At 36.2% G+C, this 27560-nt stretch overlaps 1 protein-coding gene across 1 annotated transcript in view; it reads left to right on the top strand.

Annotated features, from left to right (window-relative positions):
- The window catches only part of COL25A1 (collagen type XXV alpha 1 chain), a 606174-nt gene that overhangs the window by 360261 nt on the left and 218353 nt on the right, over positions 1 to 27560 (top strand). Inside the window, exon 5 of the mRNA XM_069100257.1 lies at positions 1674 to 1691. Within this exon, the coding sequence (XP_068956358.1) occupies positions 1674 to 1691 (18 nt within the window). The remainder of the gene's footprint in view (positions 1 to 1673; positions 1692 to 27560) is intronic.

Genomic DNA, 27560 nt, shown 5'->3' with positions numbered 1-27560 from the left:
TCTGTCTCTCTCTCGGACTCTTCTAGTAATCTGGTGAGGCCTACTGTCCGCTTTTCAAAAGAAGCTTTTTAAATGCACAAGATAAAATACATAAGATTACAAAGGAAGGCAGTTATACTGAAATAAAGATGTATTTTTTCTTCATCCAAGTTCAGAGATCCCTTGAATTCTATCCTTGGACCCTTTGGGAGTCTGTGAACCATAGGTTAAACCCTGATCTAGGGTTGCCTCTTTCCAGCAGGGTTAGGCAGACATTTTCCTTGGTTCCTGTCTTCTTCTTCATGCCTAATCCTGATATCCCTACCATGAGAAATGTTTCTTCTATTTTCTAACTCACAGAACCCTTTCATCTCAGCTCATGGAACAGAGAACTGATTAAAACTTTTTAAGAAAGCGATGGGTAATCAATACTTGTATATCTTTAATGATTGACTTTGGGAGTTTTTTATTTGATTTTTGGGGGTTCTTTTTTGGTAAGAAGCAGTTCAATTATGTTGTTTTAAAAAATGTTAGCAGCCTCAAACAAAAGATGATATTCAAAATGTATTAAACTGGTTAGAGGTCATAAACCTTATTGACTGTCTTAGGAGTTATGATCCCCTTTCACTGAGCTGAAGATGTTTCATAATGTTTTTTTACAGCCTTTGGCTCAATTCTATTGAATTAAAAAGGGAAAAAAATGTTCCTGGGATACTAGGAAAGCCAAAGGCTCAGTGAATCATAAAATGTACTTCCTTCTCATGTGCCTTTTTGTCATGACATATGATCTGGTCATCTGGGAAGCTGTAGCTCATAGCCACACATTTGGATCTCGGGGCTATAGAGACTTTCCCATCAAATGACTCATTCATTTTAATATATTGAACCAATTTATTATTTCCTTTCCTTCTATCATCCCCCAATCACATTTCAGTGAATGCTAATATTTTCAAGTCACTCTGGAGCTGTATGAGTTAAATTGTAAAATTTAAGATTTTAAATAAAATTATCTTGACATGGAATTAAAAATTCAATTGACCTTTGGGTGTAATGTAATTTTCAAGAAATCATCAAATAAAGATTTTACATAATTTGGTGCTACTTTGGAGGTGGAGGGTGGGGAGATCCTTCTTTTTAATAATGAAGGTCAGTTCAAGCTTAGTTCCAAGGGAGAGATGAAAAAGATTGATCTGTCTTCCTTATTTGCAAAAGTGGGGGCGTGGGCATGGGACATTGCCTCTACCTGCAAATTCAGTTGATTGGCTGGCTGCTTTTGCTGAACTGTTCCCCCTCTCCCAGCCCATTCTTCATTGTTTGTAAAAATACTTTGCTATATAAAGAATGGACTCGGGGAGGCTAGGTGGCATAGTGAATAGAGTGATGGCCCTGGAGTCTGGAGGACCTGAGTTCAAATTTAGCCTCCGGCACTTAACACTTACTAGCTGTGTGGCCTCGGGCAAGTCACTTAACCCTGATTGCCCTACCTTCCCCCTCCAAAAAGCAATAAAAAAAAAAAAAAACAACTCAGAACTCTAGTTAGGCAAGACCAGAGGCAAAATGAAAGTTTGAAAATGAAAGTGATATTTTAAAAAATCAACAAACATTTGAAAAAATAAGAGCTTTGCTGCTACTAACTCTTGTAGTGAAATAGGAATAAAACAATCTTGTAATTTTTTTTCCCCTTTCATTTACAGGGTCAGCCAGGTCCACAGGTAAGAGAGTTCCCTCATAAGGAATTGATTCCAATATAGAATTACTCAAAGCTGAAATTTTCTACAATTCTTTTCAACTGCTATATTAAAAATAGCTATTTACTGGTAATCATTATACAACATGGTAAAACAAATATTTCCTAGGAGGGAAGCCTGGGGCCCCTCTCAGCCCTTTCAGTTACATCAGCTGTCTGACCAGATGGTGAGCTTAACAATGTACACCCAAATAAAGCAGGACTCTTAACTGGTTTGAAACATTGCCACGGAACTTGAAAGTGAGATTGGAGAACTTAGCTAACAAGGAGCATGAACTGGTTTGGACTAGGTGTTTATTAATCATGACTATAATGTTGTTGTAAATGTGTGCAGACCGCAATTTCAAACCTAGTCCTAGGAGGCTACTTTTGGTTAATTAGACACAGGAACTGAATTACTTTCTTTCTTTTCTGTACATTTCTACTGCGAAAAGATATGAATTATAATGAAAGAAATGTGAATTCAAGAAAGAGAAAATTTAGCACATCAAAGGAATGTGTATAAAAGGAAAACAAAAGAGAAACAAAAAGAGGCTAACAGCCTTATACCAGCTTTAAAACATTAGGAATTAGTAGGAAAACGTAATTCTATCAAGTGATACACATAAGTATTGTACTTGAGGCAGCATGGCATAATCTAGCCTTGGCTTCAGGAAGATGTGGGTTCCCATCCTATCTCTGACCCATACTGCATATATGGCTATGGGCTACCCACCTAACTCATTATTTCTTACCCCAAACTCACTCTTCTTCTGAAGTTTCTGATTTCTGTTGAAATCACTGCGATACTTCCAGTTTCCCAGATTCACAGTGGGAGACGGAGACACTGGCCTGTAGTTTTCTCTGTTTCTCTTTCCGCTCATATCTAGTCAGGTACTAAGTCTTATCCATTTGGCCACCTCAATATCTCTCTCACCTGTCACCTTCTCTCCACTCACATGGGCACTATCCTAGTAAGAATCTTCATCACCTCTCACAAGCTCCAGTCTCTCTAGTTCCATCTGTCACATAGCTGCCAAGTTGATATTCCTAAAGCATAGCTTCCTCCTTGCTCAAAATATTCAATGACTCTTTCTTGCCTTCAGAATAAAATAAAAATTCCCCCAAGTGGATTAAGAAGCCTGTTGTCTAGACTGTGGTACGCAATTGGATGGATAATTTATTAAGCTGGTCCAACAATAGATAGATTTTGGATAGTCACTACAGATTGACATTGAGCTTGGTCTAGGGGTGAGGGAGTGGGTTGAAAGTGGGGTGAATTGCCTTTGAAAAACTCTTAGAGAATCCTAGAGAATCAAGTAAAAAACTGCTTGAGACAATAAATAAATTTGGCAAAGTTGCAGGATCTAAAATAAACCCACATAAATCCTCGGCATTCCTATATATTTCCAATGAAATTCAACAGCAAGAGATAGAAAGAGAAATCCCATTTAAAGTTACTGTAGACATTATAAAATATTTGGGAATCTACCTGCCAAAACAAACCCAGGACCTGTATGATCATAACTACAAAACACTTTTCACACAAATAAAGTCAGATCTAACTAATTGGAAAAATATCAATTGCTCATGGCTGGGTCAAGCTAATATAATAAAAAATGACAATTTTACCTAAATTAAATTATATATTTAGTGCCATACCAATAAATTTACCAAAAAAGCTACTTTATAGAGCTAGAAAAAATAGTAACAAAATTCATTTGGAAGAATAAACGGTCCAGAATATCAAGGGAATTAATGAAAAGAAATGCTAGGGAAGGTGGACTAGCTTTACCAGATTTCAATCTGTACTATAAAGCAGCAGTCATCAAACCTACTTGGTACTGGCTGAGGAATAGAGGAGTGGATCAATGGAATAGATTAGGCACACGAAATTCAGAAGTCAATGACTATAGTAATGTATCGTTTGATAAAACTACAGACCCTGGTTTTGGGGATAAGAACTCACTATTTGACAAAAACTGCTGGGAAAACGGGAATATAGTATGGCAGAAACTGGGCATAGACCATTATCCAACACCATATACCAAAATCAAGTTTAAATGGGTCCATGATCTAGGTATAAAGGTTGATACTGTAAGCAGTCTCCTAAAACAAGGAATAGTTTACTATCAGACTTGTGGAGAGGGAAAGACTTTATGACTAAACAAGAATTAGAGAACATTATAAAATGTAAAATGGATAATTTTGACTACATGAAATTGAAAAGTTTCTGTACAAACAAAGCCAATGTAACCAAGATTAAGAGGGAGGTGGGAAATTGGGAAAGAATCTTTACAACCTATGTCTCTGACAAAGGACTCATTTTTAAAATATACAGAGAATTGTGTCAAATTTATAAGAATACAAGTCATTCCCCAATTGATAAAAGGTCAAAGGATATGAACAGGCAGTTTTCAGAAAAAGAAATTAAAGCTATCTATAAGCACATGAAGAAATGCTCTAATTCACTATTGATTAGAGAAATGCAAATCAAAACAACTCTGAGGTACCACATCTCACCAGTCAGATTGGCCAAGATGACAAAATAGGAAAATGACAAATGCTGGAGAGGATGTGGGCAAACTGGAACACTAATGCATTGTTGGTGGAGTTGTGAACTGATCCAGCCTTTCTGGAGAGCAATCTGGAATTATGCCCAAAGGGCTATAAATACTTTCATACCCTTTGATCCAGCAATACTACTCCTAGGGTTATATCCCAAAGAGATCATAGAAATGAGAGAAAGACCCATATGTACAAAAATGTTTATAGCAGCTCTTTTTGTGGTAGCAAAGAATTGGAAATTAAGGGGGTGCCCAACAATTGGGGAATGGCTGAACAAGTTGTGGTATATGCATGGTATGGAATACTATTGTGCTGTAAGAAACGAGGAGCAGACGGTCTTCATATTTACCTGGAGAGGCTTAAAAGAACTGATGCTGAGTGAGAAGAGTAGAACCAGGAGAAATTTGTACACAATTACAGACACAACGTATGTGTGATGACCAACTTTGATAGACTGGACTCTTCTCAGCAATGCAGTGAGATAAGTCAATCCCAAAAGACTCATGATGGAGAGAAAAATGTGCATCCAGAGAAAGAACTAAGTTTATATCCAGGTGGAAGCAAAATACCTGATCTTTTTCCTTCTGTTATTTGGTTTTATGTCCTCTTTACCATTTTTAATTCCAGCTGGTACAATCCGTCCTTATAACCTGACTAATGTATAAATTGAAAGTATTTACAGATCCTATACTTGACTATAAGCTGCCACGGGGGGGAGGAAGGGAAGAGAGGGGGACAAAATGTGAAATTCAAGGAATTGTGGAATTGAATCCTGTAAACTAAAAGAAAACAAACTAATTAATAAAGCACATTATAATTAAAAAAAGAAAAAACTACAGAATCCTTTTAATAATGACAAGTGGCTCTTTTATATATCATTATATGATATGACTACAAATGAGTGAATAGCATAATCTCTAAAGAATCAAGATTGCACATGACCCATTCAGCAATGGCGATAAAGATGAAGGGTGTAAATCAATTGTAACCTATCACCAAGGATGATTTCAATGAAAAGGCGATATAATAAAAGAGGCCACACAGGATATTATATGAATGGAAAAAAAGGGGAGTGTGTCAAGTTGGACAAGTCAAGTGCTGTGCTGGGACCTCCAGTGTGTTATAAGACCAACACCTCCAGAATATTGAGTGCACCTTTAGTGGAGATTTTGAGTGAGGAAAGGGGAAAGAGTCATACAGGATGGAGAAGTATGAATAGGTTGCAATCTATGCTATTAGGTGTGCCCACATTGAAATCACGGATCCATCAAATTACTAATGGTTTTTCATATGACCTAAAGTCTCTTAAGTTATAGAAAAATGTTGTATAATTAATTCATATCAACTCTATACCTCTAAAAAAAGTTTCTTTTCCAAATTAAAGTGATTTTCCTAGGTCTCTCCAGCCATTTAAAAAAAATTGATGAATTTAAGTAATAGGCTTCTTCACTCTGAAGAACTCCCATTTATAAAATGAACATGTAATAAGTTCCCTGGTTAGTTAGTGTGTAAATCAGTGCATACAATCAAACTAATTTATACCACTACATAATATCTTGCATTAACACTCCTTAAATCAACTTTTCTGGAGAAAATTAATCAAAAGTACATATTACATTTGATTAATACAGATCTATAAGGTTTACCTACAGTGGCTGAAAAATTCCATTTATATTTAAAAATCAAACATGGATATTTTTACATTTTATGGGGTTTTAAACTGTTGAAATGTTTCTGTTATTTGATCAAGTTTCATTTAAAATTTCCTTTTTCTTTTGTTTGGCTCAATAAAAAAATGATCTCAGTAATATATACTATGAACATTTTCCCCAAAAGTTTCCCACTGCATAGAATTTATAGGCAATGTTGATTCCAAATCTGAAGTGGATTTATTTTTGTTCCATAAGCAATAGGCCTACTTTTTTTGGAAGGAAGAATTTTTCAAGCTCCCTATTTTTATAAAACTTATATTCTTAAGCTTTTAATAAGTTACTGAATTTTAGTTTATTTGAGACTTATTTATAAGATAACTATCTCTTCTTCACTGCTCATGCTCTCTACATCTTACCACCCTCCCCCTCCTCAGGTATATGAAACCAAGAAGGAAAAGGAGAATATATGTCAGTTGTGGGATTATACATATATATGAAATATGTATAAACACATGTATTTATATATACACACATAAATGTTTGTGTGTGATTATGTTCTTGGCATTCTAAATTGGAATTAATTTTCCCATGGAAACATTTTTATGAATAATGGTTAGGTTTTATATGACTCAAACATATGACTCACAGAATAGGAGACAGTGGGGTATAGAGGAAAAAGCTTAGCATTTGAAGTCAGAGGACCTGGCTTTAAATTTTAGTTCTTCTACTTAATGCCTATGTAATCTTAGCCAAGTCACTTTCCCCTTCTTGGCCTTGACTTCCTCAATTGTTGAATCAGGGGACTGGCCTAGATCATCTCCAAAATCACTTTAAGCTTCAAATCTATGATCCCATGAGGATCCTATGTTTTCACAAAGGATCTGTGATTTTATCAGTGTGAGGAGCTCTCTCAAAATCCGTGGTGGATTTTGGCCTTGGGAGTTGTTTGGGACGCTGAGTTTAGCAAATCATGCTAAGGTAAGAGTGCATAGTAAGTATGAGGGGAGGGTTTTGAACATACACTTTTCTGACTCCCAGCCCCATCATTCTATTCATTCTATCTCAATTTGTTTCTTTTTTAAAGATGGTTCCAAGCTCGATGTCAATCTGTTGTTGTTATTTTTGGTTCAGTTGTGTCCAACTCTTCATAACCTAATCTGGGATTTTCTTGACAAAGACACTAAGCTTCAAAAGTTACTGAGTTCAAATCCATACTCAGACCCTTCCTGTGTGACCCTAAGCAAACTGCCTAAACCCAATTGCCTAAAAATCAATGGCTTGCCATGTCTTTCTCCAGCTCATTTATATAGGGAGGCAGTGAGATAAATGGGGTCAAGTGACTTGCTCAGTGTTATACAACTAGTAAGTACCTGAGGCCACATTTGAACCCAGATTTTACTGACTCCAGGCCTGGTATTCTACCAGCTATGCCACCTCCCTGTCCATCAATCCCTATTGACTATCCAAAAGCTAGCTATTGTTGGATCAGCTCAATAGGCTATACATCCAATTGCCTACCATAGTACTTTAACCTTATGGTTAATTAGGATTTTATAGGCTGCCTATGTAGGTTGGTGGTTTTTAGTGAGGCCTAAAGTCTCACAAGTTATAGGAAAATGTTATATAATTCATATCAACTCTATACTCTGATATATTTTTTCTTTTCCAAGTTAAATTGATTTTCCTAGTTCTTGTCAATTATAAAAGAAAAGAAAAAGAAATAAGGTGATGAACTTAAATAATGGACTTCTTAACTCAAAAGAACTCCCTTTCATACAATGTACATACAGAAAATATCCTGGTTAGTCAATGTGTAAATCACTGCGTACAACCAAAGTAAATAAAACCATAATTTTGGGAGGGAACTCAACTATAGTTCATAACATTGACTTTATGAGAAAATTTATTCCAAGTTTTCCAAGATTGGTCCAACAAACCATCTTTTACCCATATATTTAAGCAGCTGTCCAGTTAATTTGATGGGTGTTTACTATCCAAGCAGAGATTTCATTTACATTTGGCCTTTTGTTAGCTTTTTGATGTGAAAAGAAAAATGTCTCATTTATATCTGCATCCCACTATAGATTAGTACATAAACTGAGAAAGAATTTATATGGAGGGATACAAACTTTCTTTAAAAAAATTCCTTTATAGGTGTAACCTTTTGCAAAACCAAAAGATTGGTTTTAAGTAAGTAAAATAAGATTCATGCAATGGAATTTGTGTACAATTCTTTTATACCCTTACACTTTTGTAATAAATGCATGATTCACATGCTTAAAAATACCTTCAAGTGGTTTCAGAAGACATCTAGGGCTTCTATGATCAAGGAACAAAATATTGTGAATAAATGTGTGTTTAATGAACTTCATTCACAGTATAAAACAAGATTTTTATCTTCAGTCTAAAAGCAATTTAACCCACCCTCAGTATAGCAATGGAGCTGATCATGTCATTCCTCTATTCAATAGATTCCAGTGGATTTTTTTTTATAACCTCCAGGATCAAATGCAAAATACTCTGTTTGCCATTTAAAGCCCTACATAACCTACTCCCCTCTTGTCTTTCCAGTCTTCTTAGTTACACTTTATTCCCTGACACATAATACTAGCCCTATTTGTCATTCCAAGGGTAAAGCACTCTATCTCTAAGCCCTGGGCATTTTTTTTTTGCAAGGGGGAAGGTAGGGCAGTTGGGGTTAAGTGACTTGCCTAAGGTCACACAGCTAGTAAGTGTTAAGTGTCTGAGGCAGGATTTGAACTCAGGTCCTCCTGATTCCAGGGCTGGTACTCTATTCACTGTGCCACTTAGCCACCTCAACCCTGGGCATTCTTGATGGCTGTCCACCATGTCTGAAACACTCTCTATTCTTCCTCTCTAACTATTGACCTTCCTGGCTTCCTTTAATTAAAACCTTACCCTGGACAGGAATCCTTGCCTAATTCCAGTGCCTTCCCTCTGTTAATTATGTATTTATAGAGTATGTAGCTTGCTTTTTTATTATATTTGTTTAAATGTTGTCTCCCCCATTAGATTGTAAGTTCAGTAAGGGCAGGGACATTTGCCTCCTTTTGTCTTCCCAGAGGTAGCATAGTGCCTCGCATATTCTTGGTTAGTCATGTCCAACTCTTTGTGACCCTGTAGACTATACCAAACCAATATTGTTCACAGGGTTTTCTTGGAAAAGATATTGGAGTGGTTTACAATTTCCTTCTTCAGCTCATTTTGCAGATGAGGAAATTGAGGCAAACAGGGTTAAGTTACTTGCCCAGGGACACACAGCTAGTAAGTGTCTGAGGCCAGATTTGAATTTATATTTTCCTGACTGCAAGCATGGTACTCTATCTACGGAAGTAACTAGCAATCTGCTTGGTGTATATTAGATACTTAATAAATGTTTATTGATTGAGTGAGAGTGTAATTCACACTCAGTGATTAAAACCCAATTGAATTGCACAAAGTTCTTTTCTGAAAATAGCTTTGTTGAACTAAAACAAAAATACAGTCATGTAGCTTAAAAAAAAACAACCCTATCCTCAGCTACTCAAAAAGCCAAAGTGGGGGCCACTAACCAAATACCAGATAAATTAGTTAAGATTATAGACATGTCACCTTACTAAAATTAACCAGTTCATGCTTGGTATTTGCCTACAAATTCCGTATCAGGACCATTGTACACGAATTCTGTTGCTCTAAACCAGTATCCTTTAACACCGAGTTTCTAATTTACTAAAAGATGTTCTATTTCATAGTAATTTGTCTTCAGTGCCAGACACTCTGTAACATCAGTTGCTAATGTTTGGCATATTTTCAATTTTTTCCTTTCTTTGCTTAGAGAGCATAGATTACAACAATAATAAACATGCAATACATCTTTAGTAAATCAGAATGATTGAGGCAAAGTCAGTAAACACTAGTCTGGAGTTCCATAAACTGGGGTCCCCTTGCCCCAACTATATTTCAGGAGGTCAGTAAACTTGATGGGAAACAAAATTACCTCAATTCCAATATAGTTGATTTCCTTTATAATTCTATGCATTTGGTTTTATGCTTTTAGGCACACGATTCTGAGAAGGACTCTATAGGTTTTGCCAGGCTGTAGTCAAGGGGTCTGTGACAGAAAAAAAAGATAAAGAACCCTTACTTTAGTGGAAATTCCCAGTTATAGATATTTGGCAAGAAGTGCCATTAGTATAAGAAACATACTGACATCATGAAGTACTGTTGTTACCCAGTTCCAAGGATGTTATTTCCAGACTTATTTAATGAATAGATAAAGGTCGTAAGTGGTGCATTAACTCTTTTTCTAATGGATTAAAGGACTGCCTAGTCCCTTTCTCATTCTGAGACTGAACTTTTTTTTAAATCTTCTGTTCAAATAAGGAAGACTAACATGTCCCAATCTATTGTAGCATCGGCCCCAGTCTGTTTAAGAAACAAATCAAGCTAGCCAGTAAATACTTACAGTTTAATTACTTAAACCAGTAAATACTTAGACCTTTTGTTACATATGTATATATATATATATACACACATACTATATATGTATATGCATGTATGTACATGTTTTATTTTTTATAATTTATTTACAAAAAGTTTACAACATTCAGTCCTACAATCCCTTGAGTTCCAAACTTTCTTCCCCTTCCTTTCCTTCCCCCTCCCCCACTATGGCAGCATTCAATCCAATATAGGTTCTACAAATACCTTCGCATTAAACATTACTCAAATTGTAAAGAAGAATTATAACTAATGGATCAAACAATGAGAAAGAAGAAATGAAACAAAACTAAACACAAAGGAAAGAGAGCAAGTAATTTGCTTTAATCTGAATTCAGATTCTGAAGTTCTTTTTTTCTGGATGTGGATATCCCTTTCCATAATGAGTCTTTTGGAGTTGTCTTTTAACCTTGCATTGCTGAGAGAAGCCCAGTTTATCAAACTTGGTCATCACAGATATGATGTGTCTGTAATTGTGTACAAAGTTCTCCTGGGTCTGCTCCCCTCACTCAGCATCAGTTTATATAAGTCTCTCCAGGTTATTATGAAGTCTGTCTGCTCCCCATTTCTTATGACACAGTAGTATTCCATTATATTCATATACCACAACTTGTTCAGCCATTCCCCAATTGATTTCCAATTCTTTGCCACCACAAAAAGAGCTGCTATAAATATTTTTATACGTACGGGGGTCCTCCTCCCACTTGTATAATCTCTTTGGCATACAGCCCTAGAAGTGGTATTGCTGGGTCAAAGGGTATGTACTTTTTTTATAGCCTTTTGCCACAGTTCCAAATTGCTCTCCAGAATGGTTGGATCAGTTTACAACTCCACCAACAATGCATTAGTGTTCCAATTTTTCCACAACCTCTCAAGTATTTATCATTTTCCTGTTTTGTTGTCTTAGCCAATCTGACCAGTGAGATGTGGTACCTTAGAGTTATTTTGATTTGCATTTCTATAATCAATGGTGATTTAGATAATTTTTTCATATTCTTATAGCTATATTTAATTTCTCCCTCTGAAAATTGTCTGTTCATATCCTTTGACCATTTATCATTTGGGGAATGACTTGTATCCTTATAAATTTCACTCAATTCTCTATATTTTTTAGAAATGAGGTCTTTACCAGAGGTACTGGTTGTAAAAATTCTTTCCCAATCTTCCACTTTCCTCCTAATCTTCATTACATTGGCTTTATTTGTACAAAACCTTTTTACTTTAATGTAATCAGTCATCCATTTTGTATTTCATAATGCTCTCTAACTCTTATTTGGTCATAAATAATTCCCTTCTCCATAAATCTGACAGGTAAATTATTCCTTGCTCTCCCAGATTGCTTACAGTATCAGCCTTTATATATAGATCTGCATCCATTTAGACCTTATTTTGCTATACAGTGTAAGATATTGGTCTATGCCCAGGATAATATGTTTTAACTTGAACAAGGAGATACCTAGAAGAAGGTGCCACAAGAGAAGGCTGCAACTTAAGGCTGCAGCTTAAATTCTATTCCCATGTACCCCCAATCTCAGTAGGATGGTGCTCAGATAGGATCTGCACTCCTGATCAGGACAGGGAAGAGAGTGCTATGGCCAGAATGCTCACTGGACTTTGGACTTACACTTCAGGGAAGGGTAAGAAAGAGGTCAACAATGATACTGCACAGAGATTGCACTTGTTCTGGCTTGACCAGTCTTCCTTTCCTCCTTCCTCCTTTTCTGGGTGTGCCAATGGCATTATCATCATCTATATACTGAGTTTTATAGGTAAAAACAGGTCTTCATTCAGGGTTTTCTAGTTGGTTCTCCTAATAATTACATCACAGGAACCAGAAATCAGAGAGAAACCTTCCACTCTATAATAATGGCATCTGGAGGTTACCTTGAAAGGGGAATACAGGGCAGTGTGTTCCAAGGAGGGGCATATCTAGAACCAAGAGGTTAAAGCCATAAGCAGGAGAGTGTTCTTTTGTTCTTCTATAGCATGAAAATCAGCCTAGTTTCTTTAAGGATATTCAACATCCCTCTCCCTTGTAATCTTGTTTGCAAAAATAATCTGCAAAGCAAACTTAAAAAATAGTTGGTAAGAAGCTAAATTTTGGACCAACTATTATCAATTGCCTAAATTCCATGCAAATTAATGAAGTTTAATTCCCCCCCCCCAAAAAAAAACCATGATAGTTAAATGGAGATTTAGGTTAGTTTATTAAGAAACCTGACTGAGATAGGGAAGTTAAGAAAAGTGTTCTTTGCTCGTGGTTTAGGATGCTTAGAAGATTATTAATTTAAGTGAGAGAAGTGCCCAATTGAATTTACCCCAAAGTAGGAGAACATAGTTCTTGAGCAGGAGAGCGACATGATTACAACAGTGTTTAAATTAAATTATTCTCGCCTCTGTGTTTGGGATGAATTATAGTGGAGACAGGAAGAAAGATGATGAGCTAAGAAGATGCTGCTGTAAATCTTGAAATTATAGAGTTGGAATGACCTTAGAGATCAGCTCTTTCCCCTGAACTTAAATTATCACTTTATCTTAATTTTATAGCCTTTATTTGCATGACTGTTTAGGGGGTATAAAGAAAACTTGGCTTCTCTTTACAAAGACTTCTTAATTTGGTTACATATTTCTTTGAAAAATAGAAATAAGAAGTTATTTTATGGGGTGGCCAGGTAGCACAGCGAGTAAGAGCACCGGCTCCAGTGTCGGGATGACTTGGGGATCAAATCTGGGCTCAGATACTTAGCACCACACCCAGAAATAACTGGCTGTGTAACTTTGAGCAAATTACTTAACCCTGAATGCTTAAAAAAAGAGAGAGAAATTATTTTATGTAAGAAGTGGAGGTTCTAAGCAGTTCAATTTGCGGATTTGTGTTCCAAGGGCTACCGAACTCCTTAGCTTTATAAATTAGAAACTAAGACCTAGAGAGGATGTGACTTTCCCAGAATCACATAGAAAGTTATTGGAAGAGATAAGGCTAAATCCTGGTCTTCTGATTCCAAGCTCATTGTCTGGACTTTTAGCAATTATGAAAAGAGAGGAGCATATCTAAGGTGTTGATAGAGAAAAAGGGATAGGAGGAAGAAATAATGAATAAGGTGTAGTTGGGGAAGTGAGCATTTAGAATGCAGGGAATTGAATAAATTATATCAGAAAGATGTAAGAAAACAACGAAATTAGTGTTGAAAGAAGGTAAGGTATGAAGAGCAAGAGGGAAGAGGAAAGAGAGTTTGTATTTATCTTTTGTTTGGAGCAGGGAAGGTAAGGCAATTGGGGTTAAGTGACTTGCCCAAAGTCACACAGCTAGTTAAGTGTCAAGTGTCTGAAACTGAATCTGAACTCAGGTCCTCTTGACTTCAGGGCTGGTGCTCTATTCACTGCACACCTAGCTGCCCCTGTATTTATCTTTAAAATTAGTGTTTCATTGACTAGCTCTTTTTCACAGGTTATGAAATCAAATTTGGAAAGACGACTCTTCAACGATGTGTTGAAATTAATCTAATTTGGCTTTTATACTAATTTTTATTTTTTGGGATTACATGAAGATAGAACCATTGAAAAGATAATAGCCACCGTTCATGCTATTATTTTGTATTTTGGAAACTGAAAAAGAGCCTTCCTTCTTTCTTCTGGTCTCACCCTGTCCCATTGGGCAATGAGCAAGAGATATTCAGATCTGTTTTATGCTCCGCACTGAAAATCCAGAAGTAGGGGCCAGAGGTGGAAGTTGCAAAGATTGAGTTGTGATTAAAAAACAACAAACAAACAAACCAAAAAACCAACCCTTCACTACAGTGGGAATTGTCCTCAGTTGGAATGGGTTGTTCTTCGATGCCATATTGTGGGTTTTCTCTCAATAGGAGTGTTCAAGAATATACTAGATTGTTCTCAGTGATTTTGTACAGGGGAATGCTTGGTCAGATACAGGTTGATTCTGTGAAAGCTACCATGGATATCTCTCCAGGACTCAGGATAGTGTTGGCAGAATGACTAAAGTTTTCTTTGAAAGGAAAAGCCACTTTTCTTCCTGAAAATTAATGATGTTTGTTCTTAGAAACATGCTGTTACAACCTAGCTCTTAAAAAGTGTTTCAGTTGTATGTGACTGATAACTATAGGGAGTTATATTCAAAGCATCATTTACCTGCCAGGTTCAAGTGTTTGTTTTCCCATTTTACAGCAGTGCTGCTACCAAGAGATTTAGAGTAATAGACTTGTAAGTTGTGTTGCATTTGGAGGCTTGATTGCAAGAAGTGTAAGATTTATTTCCCTACCAATGGGGCATCTTTCTTAGAAGGATGAATCATCACTGTAATGTAACAAGTCACCAAGTTAAGGCAACAAACAGAATAAGTGCCTACTAAGGGCCAGAGATTTTGCTAAATACTGGGGATATAAAGAAATAAAAAATGATCCTTCCCCTCAAGAGCTTATAGAATAATAGTACAGATAATGTGCAAACAACTAGGTACAAAGAAGATCAAATCCATCAAGAATTTTGTAGAGGGCATTCATGTGCAGGAATGAGTTGAACTAGATGGCTTTTGGGGTCTCATCCAACTCTGAGAACTTATGAGAGTTACTTGCTGAATGGGAAAACTTAAATGCTGTCTTGTGAATAGTGACTAAACAAAATGTCAACACTTTTGTTTCCAAATGTAATGACTTCATGAATATAGTTTTGATACCTAAACGAGGAAGAACAAAAACAGAGAAAGAAAAATACAGACCAATTTTCCCTAATGAATATCGATGCAAAAATTTTGAATAAAATGCTGGCAAGATCATATGCTATGACCAAGTGGGAGTTTATATCCAGGAATTTGGGGTTGTTTTAATATTAGGAAAACTATAAGTAACTATATCAATAAAACAACAAAAATATATTTTTATCAATAGATACAGAAAAATCTTTTTTTTAAAGCAATTGGGGTTAAGTGACTTCCTCAAGGTTACATGGCCAGGTGTTTCTGGGTGGATGATAAGTGTCTGAGCCTGGATTCGATCCCCAGGTCATCCCGACACTGGAGCCAGTGCTATTACTCGCTGTACTACCTGGCCGCCCCAGAAAAATCTTTTGACAAACCACCCATTCCTATTGAAAACACTAGAAAGCATAGAGATAAGTGGAGCTTTTCTTAAAATGATAAATATTATCTGTCTAAAACCAAGAGCAAGCATTATCTCTAATGGAGATATACAAGAAGCTTTTCCAATAACATCAGGGGTGAAGCAAGGGTGTCCATTATCACCATTATTATTCAATATAGTACTAGAACTGCTAGCTTAAAGGAATGACAAGAAAAAAGAAAGTAAAAGAATAAAACTTAGGCAGCAAAGAAGCAAAACTATCACTCTTCACAAATGATATGATGGCATGCTTAGGAGAACCCTAGAGAGTTAACAAAAAAGATATTCAAAACAATTAACAATTTTAGCAAAGTTACAGTATATAAAATAAACCCACACAAATCATCAGCATTTCTATATATTACCAAGCAAAATACAGCAGGAAGAGCTAGAAAGAGAAATTCCATTTTAAATAATTGTGGGCAGCACAAAATAAGTGGGAGTCTGCTTGCCAAGACATACACAGGAATTATGTGAACACAATTACAAAACACTTCACATAAATAAAGACAGATCTAAATAATTGGAGACATATTAATTTCTCATGGATAGGCCAAGCCAATATAATACAAATGATAATATAACCTAAATTGATTTACTTATTCAGTGCCATACCAAATCGCCAAAGAATAACTTCATAGAATTAGAAAACAATAACAAAATTCTTTCATAGGAATAAAAGGTCAAGAATATCAAGGGAATCTTTGAGGAAAAAAACCCACAAAAGCACAACATGAAGGAGGGGGGCCTACAGCACCAGATCTCAAACTACATTACACAGCAATAATCATCAAAACAATTTTGTACTGGAATATGAGTGTAATGGCTTAAAAATTCATCACATAAACATCTAATCCTACCATTGAGAATTCATTGCTTTCATTTTTATTTTAAAGCATATATAGTTTGATTTAAGGTGCTTTGGTTCATTACTTAAAAGTGCAAAGGAAAAAAAGTAATAGAAGGAGTAAGAACTCTACCATTAATGGATAATTCTGAATTTCTTTGGCAGAATACCATAGGTAGAGCCATCTGAGTTGTCTCTAAGGACTCCAAGCACTGCAATCCTTGCAGAAAAGACACATCCAATATTAACTTGGAGACATAATGAAACAAGTAGCTATACTCATGACCTATACTAAAAAAGAAAAAGCCAGACTACTTTGCCTGGCCCATGGCCTGGTTTACATTTATTGGAATCCAAGCAACTATAAAATATATTTCATTGTTGATGTAGACACACTACTAGAAAGTGAACTCCTCCAATAGTAATCTAATTTGATATAAATCCATTGCTTTATAAAACAAAAATGCAATATTCTTTCCAGGGCTTACTTGCAAAAATAAACTACATTTTTTGTAGCCAAAAGAAACTTCAGTAGCAGCTATTCAGTAGAGGAAAACTGAGAAAGGGACCCTTAAAAAATGAACTAGAGGTAGTCTTTCCAAAGTAAAGCCATTTCTTCTGTATAAATGATAGAGGTCCCATATTCCCTCCCCTTATCCCAAATATTAATATTTAGTGGAGCTAAAGGAAAAGCAATCCCCATAGGAATCAACAGGACCTAAGTAGCCTGGATGCCATAATTCTGAATTACTCAGTGGGAAAAAAATGCAATTTGGAAAACCACACACAAATCCCATCAAGACAACTGCCCATATGGTCGTGTGTCTTCCTTCCATGTGTGTTACTTGAAAATGGCTTTTGAAAAACAATAGAGAGTTTTGAAGAGTTCTTTCTATCCCTTGGTCCTTTATTTTTTCTTTGTGTCATCATTGCAAACCCCTCCCCCAGCTTAAAAAAAATGAAACTGTGTTTTGCCCATGTTGTTAAAAATGATCTGACTATAACAAGATGCCACGTTTGAATGGGTTTTGTAGCATTTTGCTGCCCGGTGCTTTTGCATATGTTTTTAATTTTGTCTTAATCTTCTTGTGTATCACTTTAGTGATCCCCATATTTCAGGTTTGCATTCCAATCCAATCTCTTACAGATCCCAGTAGGCTCATTGTGGGGGAAGGGAAGAAAATGCATGCATGATCCAAGAAATTCAAACAACTTTTTTTTTGTATAGGAAGCTGCTGAGTAGTCTGCATTTTTCTCAGTGGATAATAGACCTGTCACATTAAAGTGGTAATATATTCTATCCTAAATAAATCATGTTAGACTTAACAAAACATTATCATGCCCCAAATATTAATGCATTACACTTTCTCCTTTATGTCTCAATGAAAACCATTGGCCATATTTTTCTTTGTCCCGACATGTGAATGATTGTAAAAATCTTAACATTAATATTTTGTTAGTATTATAATAGGTAGCATTAACACATGGCTAACAATGCAGAAAGAATCCATTGTGCTGAAAATACCTTGTGTCTTTTCATTAGGATTTTTAAGGAAATATATGACCATGCTTGTGGGCATTTCCAACATGCATGTAACATCTTATACTATAATCAATATTTATCTCTTTCATGTAATTATTTTACATAGTAAAATTGATATGACATAGGGTCCTCTCAGAGTTCAACCTTGACTCTAAATCAATTCCTAGTGAAATTAGGGAGTACGTGTCCAGTAACAAAATTAGGCTATGTTTTCTATCAGATATATTTATTTGATTAGCAATTATCTCCCTTTGCCACACGACATTTGGACGAGTTGGAGAAAGGCAGGAATTTGGACCTCAGTTTGTCAGGAGGCATGTTTGTACTAAACAGTAGCATTATGCCACAATTTTCCCAAACTTATAAGGTACATGTGATTGTGCTGTAATTCATATTAGGTGGGTGTGCTAGAACTAGCTTGTATACAGATTGAATTGTTAAATTTTCATTGTGAGTATTTACACCTCCAGATGATATAGGTCAGGACTGATTGTCTAGACCAGAGGTGAAAAAACCCAGCCTGCCAGCCAAATGCAGTTGGGCAATGCTCCTGAGTGAAACCAGAACTAGATTAAAATGTAATTGATAAATAGTGAACAAAATAAATAAAAGTACAACAATGTTAATATGTGGCTTTCTAAGTCAATATGCAACACACAGAGATCCTCATTGTATGGGTTAGTAGACTGTCTCTATTTGAGTCTGACACCATTGATCTAGACTTAAGAAAATGATGGAGAAAATGTTAGTAATGCCGATTAAACTTTAAAGTGTATTATGGGTGCATTCCCCAGCCCCAGCTCATTGTTAAACATTTACTGCTATACCACTGGTTATAAGGGGAAAAAAACATGAAGCCCAGAAGGACCAGGTTTGGAATCCCATTTGACTATGTGACCTTGAGCACATCCATTCTCAGGGCTTTTGTTTCCTCATCTGTAAATGAAGAAGTCCAACTAAGTGATTTTTATAGTTCCTCTTGAGCTGTGATCTTATGACCTTGTTTTATTCATTCCTGACAAGTTGTATGTAATTCAGGTCAAGATAATCTATATAAAGCACTTTGCAAACCTTTAAAGCTGGTTGGGGTGGTAGTAGAATCCCTGCTACTAGGGAGGCTAAGGATGGTGGATCACTTGAGCTTGAGAGTTCTGAGCTGCAGTGAAATTGAAAAATAAGATATCTATTGATTGACTATTAGGCAGTCCAAATGTTTCTGTGAATGGCATATATTTAATTTGCATCTCCTTAGGTTACATTCAAAGTTTTTAGAACAACAGGACATTACATCTTTATTTGGTGATGAAATACCATTAGGGGCTTCTAAAAAATAATTCAATCCATGGCCATCACACTTTGATTATTATAAATAATAATATCTCATACATTTAGGTCCCAATTAGTACAAATAATAAATCTCCCCGAAGTGGTAATATTATTTGAACTTACACTACATATTTCCTTTGGGCTGGATTCAATTACCATATTTTCCATAATTATAATTTTGAATAGTGGGAATTCAAATACATGTGACCACTTCAGGGTTATTTGTACTAATCAGGACCCAGCTATGGTAGTTTGCAAAGTGTTTTACATATATTTTCTCATTTGATCCTCATAATGACCTTGTAAAACAGTCCAAGTATTACTATCGCTGTTTTGCAGATGATATATTAGAATTTGGACCCAGGTCTTCTGACTTTAGTTAATATTTAGAGTGATTAATAGCCATTAATTTGTGTATGAGAGATGATGAGGCATAATTAATCAACAAACACTCACTAAACACCCACCCCATTTCAGGAATTTTTCTAGGTACCAGGAGTACAAAATGAAAATGAAAGCCCTTAGGGAACTTTCATTCCACCCAGGGAAACAACACAGGCACTTATAAATGTATGCAAATAGATATAGAGGAAATACAGGGTATTTTGGATGCAGGACATTAATGCCTGAGAGGGATCAAGAAAAGTTGCCCATAGGACCGCTAGACCTGAACTTTGGAGGAAACTAAGAATCCCAAGAAGTAGAGGTGGGGATGATAGTGCTAGAGGGTAGTCCTTGATGACAGGAAGACCTCAGTTCAAGTCCTGCCTCTGATGCATACTGCCCAGATCAACCTGGACAAGTCACTTAAGCTCTATCTTTATTGGATTCCTCAAATAGCATCGACCTTATGAGGATCGGAGGAAATGACTCACAGAAAGTGCTTTGCACACTTTGAAGTTCAATATAAAGGTTTATTATAATTTTGTTATTGTTCTTATTGTTCTTAGTATTATCCCTTTGCCCTTCAGCGTCCCAGGTAACTCTCCAAGTCTAGAAGATGCATATGAGTTCATGCTCCCTTGAAGAGAATTTTCACATTGAGAGGCAGAAAAATCTGATGACTTAGAAGATCTGGTCTAACTCTAAATCATATACCCACCTTCTTATATTTTGTACATGCTTATTCGGATGTCTAGACTTCAGATTTTTAATATTCTGGCCATAATCTTAAATGACATTATATTCTGCCTCACTGCTCTTTGGGCAATGTGATACAGAGGAAAAATCAAATATTTGTAGTGAGGGAATTTGGGTCCAAACCTTACCTGTGCTATTTTTAAACTGCCTGCATGACTGGGTAAGTCACATAACTTTTCTGATTATCAGTTACCTCATCTGGAAAATGAGGAGATTGAATTAGGTCCCTACCAACTCCTACATTTTCTCGGGTGTTTCAAATGAAGTGACTATTGTTTTATTTCACATTCTGTATTTTCTGGTCGATGCAAGACTTTTATTAGAGATGACATTGTTAACTGATTAATAACTTATTGGATGGTTGAGTAGTTCAGTATCCTGAACCTCTCTAATGCATTTTCAACCAGTATATAAGTATTTATTAAGCACCTACTCTGTACCAGGGTATGTGCTAAGTGTTGAAAATACAAAGAAAGGCTGAGCTTCCCTCTCTCCCTTCCCCCATTCTCTGCTACACACACACACACACACACACACACACACACACACAATCCATACTCTTGAGGAGCTCACAGTCTAATTGGAAGATTGCATGCATACAACTATGTACAAACAAGTTATATATAGGATGATGAACTTAATTGGAGGAAGGAATTGGAATTAAGAGGGAATGGGAGCAGCTTCTGATAAAAATTGGGATTTTACTTGGGATTTGAAGGAAATTAGTAGACAGGGACAAAGAGGGAGATTGAATGTTTTGTTCAAGGAACAGTAAGGACATCATTGGATCAAAGAATAGTAAGGACGTTACTGGATTAAAGAGTGTATTGGGGATGGGTGGGTGTAAAGTGTACAAATACTAGAAAGGTGGGATGGGGCTAGGGTTAAGAAGGACTTTGAATACCAAAAAGAGGATTTTATATTTGATCCTGGGTGTGATAGGAAACCATTGTAATTAATGGAGTTGGGATAGGTGTCCATTATTTAAATTATCAGAAATGGATCTATTATAGCTTTCCAAAGTAATTTCATACTTTATGGTTTATTTTTTCAAATGATTGTATAGTTTTTTTAAAAAAAGGAATTAAAATTGACAAAGTAGAAAAAAATAGATATAATGATTAATGAAAGTTATCATGACGAGGTTAGTTTAAGTCTCTACTTAAGAAGATGGGATTTTTAAAAACGTTTTAAAAATATCTCTATTTTATATCATTAAAAATTTTATTTAGAAAATTAGCCTGTGGGGGCACTAGGTGGTACAGTGAATAGAGCACAGGCCCTGGAGTCAGGAAGACCTGAGTTCAAATTCGGCCTCAGACACTTAACACAAAAACTAGCCATGTAAACTTGGGCAAGTCACTTAACCCCAATTGCGCTCCAAAAAAAGAAAAAAAAAGAAAATCAGCCTTTGAAATGGGTAAACTTCTGTTATCTAAAAGATCTGCATATATGAAATAGCACTTAACCTGATGATAGAAGTTAAATGAAATATCAGTATGTATAATAAATTAGCATATATTAGAGTGTATAGAGTATAATAATAGTACATAATATATAACTGAATATATATTTCACTTGTGGGTAGGCTGCTGATATGACTGTCAAAATATGGCTTAATATCTTACTATTTCTGGCTTCATCTGAAAACTTGAGATGTTTGGGGAGAATGAATATACATTTTAAAAATTATACCTTATTTCCCACAATAATTTGAAGTAATGAATGAATATATATAAATTGCATAGAAACTGTTGCTCCACAAAAACTATGGTTAGTTCCTCTGACAGTAAAATGGTTGTTTTCTACATGTTATTACCATTAAGCTTTACCCAAACCAATGGGTGGGAGACAGAACTGCATATTGGAAAGAGGACCTGGAGCCCAAGCATCTGGTTTTGAATACTCTCCTTGCCAATTACTAGCTGTGGGAATGGGTAGTCACATCATTTCTGGGCCTCAGTTTTCTCAATTTCTGTAAAATAAGATTTGGATTAAATGATCTCTGAGGTTCCTCCCAGCTCTAAACCTCTGACTCAAAAATGTATGATGATTTAACTTCATTTGTCATGGGAAAGGTGAAAGTGAATTTAAAAGATAAAAGCAAATAAAGAGAAGAAGAGAATGTTTAGAATGTCCATCGCTGAATGCATGTAGTTACCACACGAATTTGAGAAGACTTATAGCAGGATTTCCTTACCTTTTCTGTGTCAAGGTCCCCTTTGGCAATTTGGCGAAATCTATGGACCTTTTCTCAGAATCGCATTTTTAAATGTATAAATACATAGAATTTAGGATTCTATATATAGGATATATATAATATATGATTATATATGTATGATAATATGTAGGATTACAAAGGAACCAATTACATTGAGATATAGTTATCAAAATATATATATATATATATTTTTAAAACTGACCAAATTCATGAACTTCTTCAAATCTAGTTTTGTAGACTTCACGTTAAGAATCTCTACCCTACAGTTAGAAGCAAACACTTTTGAAAAGGGACAGGGTCAAAGAAGAAAATAGAATAAATGGGGGGCGGGATAGGATGGAGGGAAAGAGTCTTTCACAATATAACTACTATGGAAATGTTTTGTGTAACTACACATGTACAACCTACATTGAATTTCTTGTCTTCCCAGTGGGGGTGGGTGAGGAAGGAAGAAGGGAAAGAATCTGGAACTCAATGTTTTAAAAACAAATGTTAAAAAATTGTGGTTTTACATGCAACCGGGAAATAAGATATACAGGCAATGGGGTATAGAAATCCATCTTTCCCTTCAAGAATGTTAGGGGAGTTAGGGTGAGGATATGAGAGAACAGATTGGGGGAAGAAGTATTCAGTAGGCTCACTATCTTGGGGTGTACGGTAGGGGAGAGACAGGGAGAAAATTTGTAACTCAAAATCTTATGGAAATGAATGTTGAAAACTAAAAATAAATAAATAAATTGACAACAGCAAAACAAAGAAATAAAAGAATCCCTGTCCTAGAGTGCCATCAACAGTGAACTTAAAGTCCACTAAGTCTAGCTTGATTAGGTTCCTTCCTCCAGAAGATGGAGGATGCCATTGGATCAGGATAAAAAAAGGATTCATTTCTCTAGCTCTAGACAGGCAAGGATGTAACCAGCCCCGCCCCCTCCCCCACTTTTTTAATCACTCTTTGGTTTAATCAAGATTGGTGTATTTGAAAGCACCTGAACTAGACATCTAGGCGGATACATTTTTATGAAAGGCTTTGTTCTCCTGAGTAACAAAGAATGACTGAAAGCCCTAAATACCCAGGACCACTGGGAATCAGCCTACAGCTAGGAACTACTGAAAAACGTGGTATAAGTCCAATGCACTAAAACTTATTCACTTTTTTTTTTTTGCCAGAGAACCTCGTCTTTGTTTCAGAACCACTTGCCCTTGTTTTACTCATAGCTCTTAAAGCATTGTTTTTTTGGTTTCTCTTACCCATAGCAGATCAAAAGTGGCAGGCTAGAACGGAGGTGAGCTCTGGACTCACAAACACTGACAGCAACAAGAAAAAAACAACCGAAGGAGAAGGAAAAAAAAAAGCAGCCACAGTAATTCAAAAAGTATAGCAAGGTCTGCCTGATTTATGTAGGAGCAAACTACACTGTGTGACTAAAGAGCCCTGAGGACATTACTGCATTACAATGCGGCATAACAATTGATAGTCATAATGGTGGACAATATTGAATGATGTGTAATAATTTTAGAAAGACTTTCACTGAAATTTTAATTAAATAAAAACAACCCTTTGGCACTTAAAAGAGATAGACTACATTTTCCCAGAAAATTTGCTTATGCAATAGACCTCTTCCCTGGTGATGCTGGATATTTGATGTGCGAATTTGGCACCCCTTTGTGAATCTATACTAGGGCAAGCTAGTTGAGGGTAGGAACTGTGTTGTTTTTCCATCTTGGTACCTGTAGTCTCTTGGTCCCTTTTACAGAGCTTTGCCTATAAAAGACTCTCAGTAGATTTCTTCTTCTTCTTCTTCTTCTTCTTCTTCTTCTTCTTCTTCTTCTTCTTCTTCTTCTTCTTCTTCTTTTTCTTCTTCTTCTTCTTCTTCTTCTTCTTCTTCTTCTTCTTCTTCTTCTTCTTCTTCTTCTTCTTCTTCTTCTTCTCCTGCTCCTCCTGCTCCTTCTCTCTTCCTTCTCCTCTTCTCCTCCTCCTCTTCCTCCTCCTCCACCTTCTTCTCCTTGTACTTCTCATCCTCCTTCCCTTCCTCCTCCTCTTCCTTTTTCTATAAACTACATAGTTTACTTTTATTTTATATACTTCTTCTCTACTACATAGTTTTAAATTTGCATAACTCTTGACAAATATCTTGTTTTTATCCTCACAATAACCCTAGAAGGTAGGTGCTATTCTTATCCTCATTTCATAGATAAGGAAACTAAGGCAGGCAGAGATTAAGTCACTTGCCACACACAACTGGTAAGTGTTTGAGGATGGATTTGACCTCAGGTCTCGTTGACTCCAAGTCCAGCCCTCAATCCACAATGCCATCTAGCTACTTATTGTATTATACTAAACACTCTGAATCTCATCAGGGGAAATTCTCCCTCTAGCAAAGCAGATTAAAACCCATCCACATCTTTTCCCCATATGTAGTTCTTTTCTATTTGTTCTTGATGGTTTGCCATGATGGGAGCAGGGAGTCCACCCAATGTGTTGGGCTCTTTCCTTACTTTCTCTTATCATCCCAAGCATACCAATGGAACCCACAAACTGTATTTTGTCATCTGTTGTTCTTGCCAGGTTGACCAATCCTATGACATCCTTTCCACCAGTGAGTAAATTCTTTGAGTGCAAAGAAACCTCCCTTAGTTCCTCTTAATTTAAGTTCTGATGCCTTCCCTCTGTTATTTCCTATTTATTCTGTCTAGAGCTTCTTTGTACAAATTTGCTTGTTGTTTCCTTCAGAAAAATGTGAGCTTCTCTTGGGCTGTCTTTGGTATCTCCAGAGTTTGTTTAGTGCAGTGTACATAATAGGTGTTAAGTAAATTCTTTCTGACTGCCCAATATTTTGCATCCTGCTAACCACCTTCCCCACCACACACTTTGATGACTTCAAACTTTTCCCTGAAACAAAAGCTTCTCTTTTAAAATTCCTTTATTCTCATAACATTGTCATAAATTTTGTGATTTATGGGACAGTAAAGTTTTCAGAAACCTGAAAAATAGGAATCCTTTAATGTGTGAATAAATTAAATAGCACTGAATAAATTGTAACATTTTGAATAAATAGAACCAGGAAACTTTCAGAATTGTGGGTAATAAACCAAATATTTGATGTTCTGCTTTATGATCGCTACACCATTATGGAGTATTTCTGAACCAAATATTAGTCCCCATCTATGGTACCCAGACTGTGGATTACCTATTGGAATGGAGTCATCAAGTCTTTCCAGTGATAGTTGAGAGAGCACATGATAGCCTACCCAAATACACTCCTCAAATGAATATTCTTCCTTTCTTCTCCCCTTACTCTTTGTCTATGTAGATTACTTGATGACCTCCTAGGATCACGTATTTAGTTGGAAGGGACCTTAAAGGTCCTCTAGTCCAAACTCCTCACATCCCAGATAAAAGAGGTTACATGACTTACCCAAGGTCACACAGATAGTAAGTAGCTGAGTTGGAATTTGAACCCGGCTCCAATCTTGTTCCCACTCTATCAATTTGTTCAAATTCAGTGAAATCTAAGAGCAAGTTTCTTTCCTACTTAAATCTGTGATGATTCTGTGTATGGAATAATTTGTTATTAATAACACTAAGATTCCACTTTAATGCTTCCTCATGATATAGAGGTGAACCTGGTTTCTCAAAGGTTAGGAGAGCAGAGTATGAGCTTCAAATGTAACCAGACAATCCTCCCAGTCTATCCATGTGTCTCTTATTCAAGAACCAGTCTGACAAAGTTGAAGAGGCCTGACATTAAGTTGACCTGAAGAAACTTTAAGACTTGGCAACTCCGGAAGACCATCTCTCAATTTGTACAGTGAATCCCTGTACAAAAAAGTTCCAATCATTAGAATATTGATGGATAATTAACAATAATGGTAACACCTGGATTTTACCATCCACAAGAAGATTGAAAGGCAGTATAGTACAATGGAAATGGAGCCAGAATGCCTGGATCGAAACCCTAGCATAGCCACATCCTACCTGTTAATGTTACCTTGACCAAATCACTTTAGGCACTTTTAGGGCCTCAATTGTAAAATGAAGAGGTTGACCTAGAAGGCCTTTTTAGTGCCCTTCCATCTATAAATCTATGTTTCTATGTTTTAAAAGGACTTTAATATCATCTTATTTGTCTTCATAGTATACAAGTAAATTAAGGAAGACTGGGAGCCCACTGTGCCTCTTATCTCTAATGTAGACTTAACCCATTCCCCTAGTGTTGAAGTCTCTCTTCCCTACTTTCTCCCAACACATTGAATACTACTATCTCTCCGTCCCTCCTTTCTGCTCTCAGGTGAAAATGAACTTTTCTCCTAGACCTCACATAGGTTTTTTTGTTTGTTTTTTGCTTTTTGGAGGGCAATTGGGGTTAAGTGACTTGCCCAGGGTCACAAGGCTAGTTTTTGTGTTAAGCGTCTGAGGCTGGATTTGAACTCAGCTCCTCCTGACTCCAGGGTCAGTGCTCTATTCACTGCACCACCTAGCTGCCCCCTCACATGGGTTTTTACAGCACTCTAATACATTTATCCTAGATTATTATATATTATTATTGGCATATGTGTCAGATGCCCCTACCAAATCAATAAGTTCCAGAAGACCATGTATATCTATCTTATCTAAATTTAAAAACTCCCCCATACATCTCCCTTTGCTTCTCTCCCCATGCTCTGTATCCAGTAGGCACTTAAGAAATGTTTCTTGAATCAATTTGATATGTGTGTCCATTGCACATATCATATTTGTGTATATATAATACATGAGATAATATTTGTAAATTACTTATCACAGAGCCTGGTGCATAGTAGAAAATAAATGTTTTTTCTTTCCTCTACCTCCCCATATCCCAGCACATGACTGAGGCTGGTGTCATGGCATCTCTGGCATTCAGTGTCTCTATGATGGGGTCAATGTGTGTGTGTGTGTGTGTGTGT

This window comes from Petaurus breviceps, unplaced genomic scaffold (assembly GCF_028583685.1).
Source record: "Petaurus breviceps papuanus isolate PSGF00001 unplaced genomic scaffold, PetGlider_PUasm1.0 126, whole genome shotgun sequence".
NCBI classification, from domain to species: Eukaryota; Metazoa; Chordata; class Mammalia; order Diprotodontia; family Petauridae; genus Petaurus; species Petaurus breviceps.
Note: the sequence above shows the minus strand (reverse complement) of the source record. Positions and strands in the feature narration are given on the sequence as shown.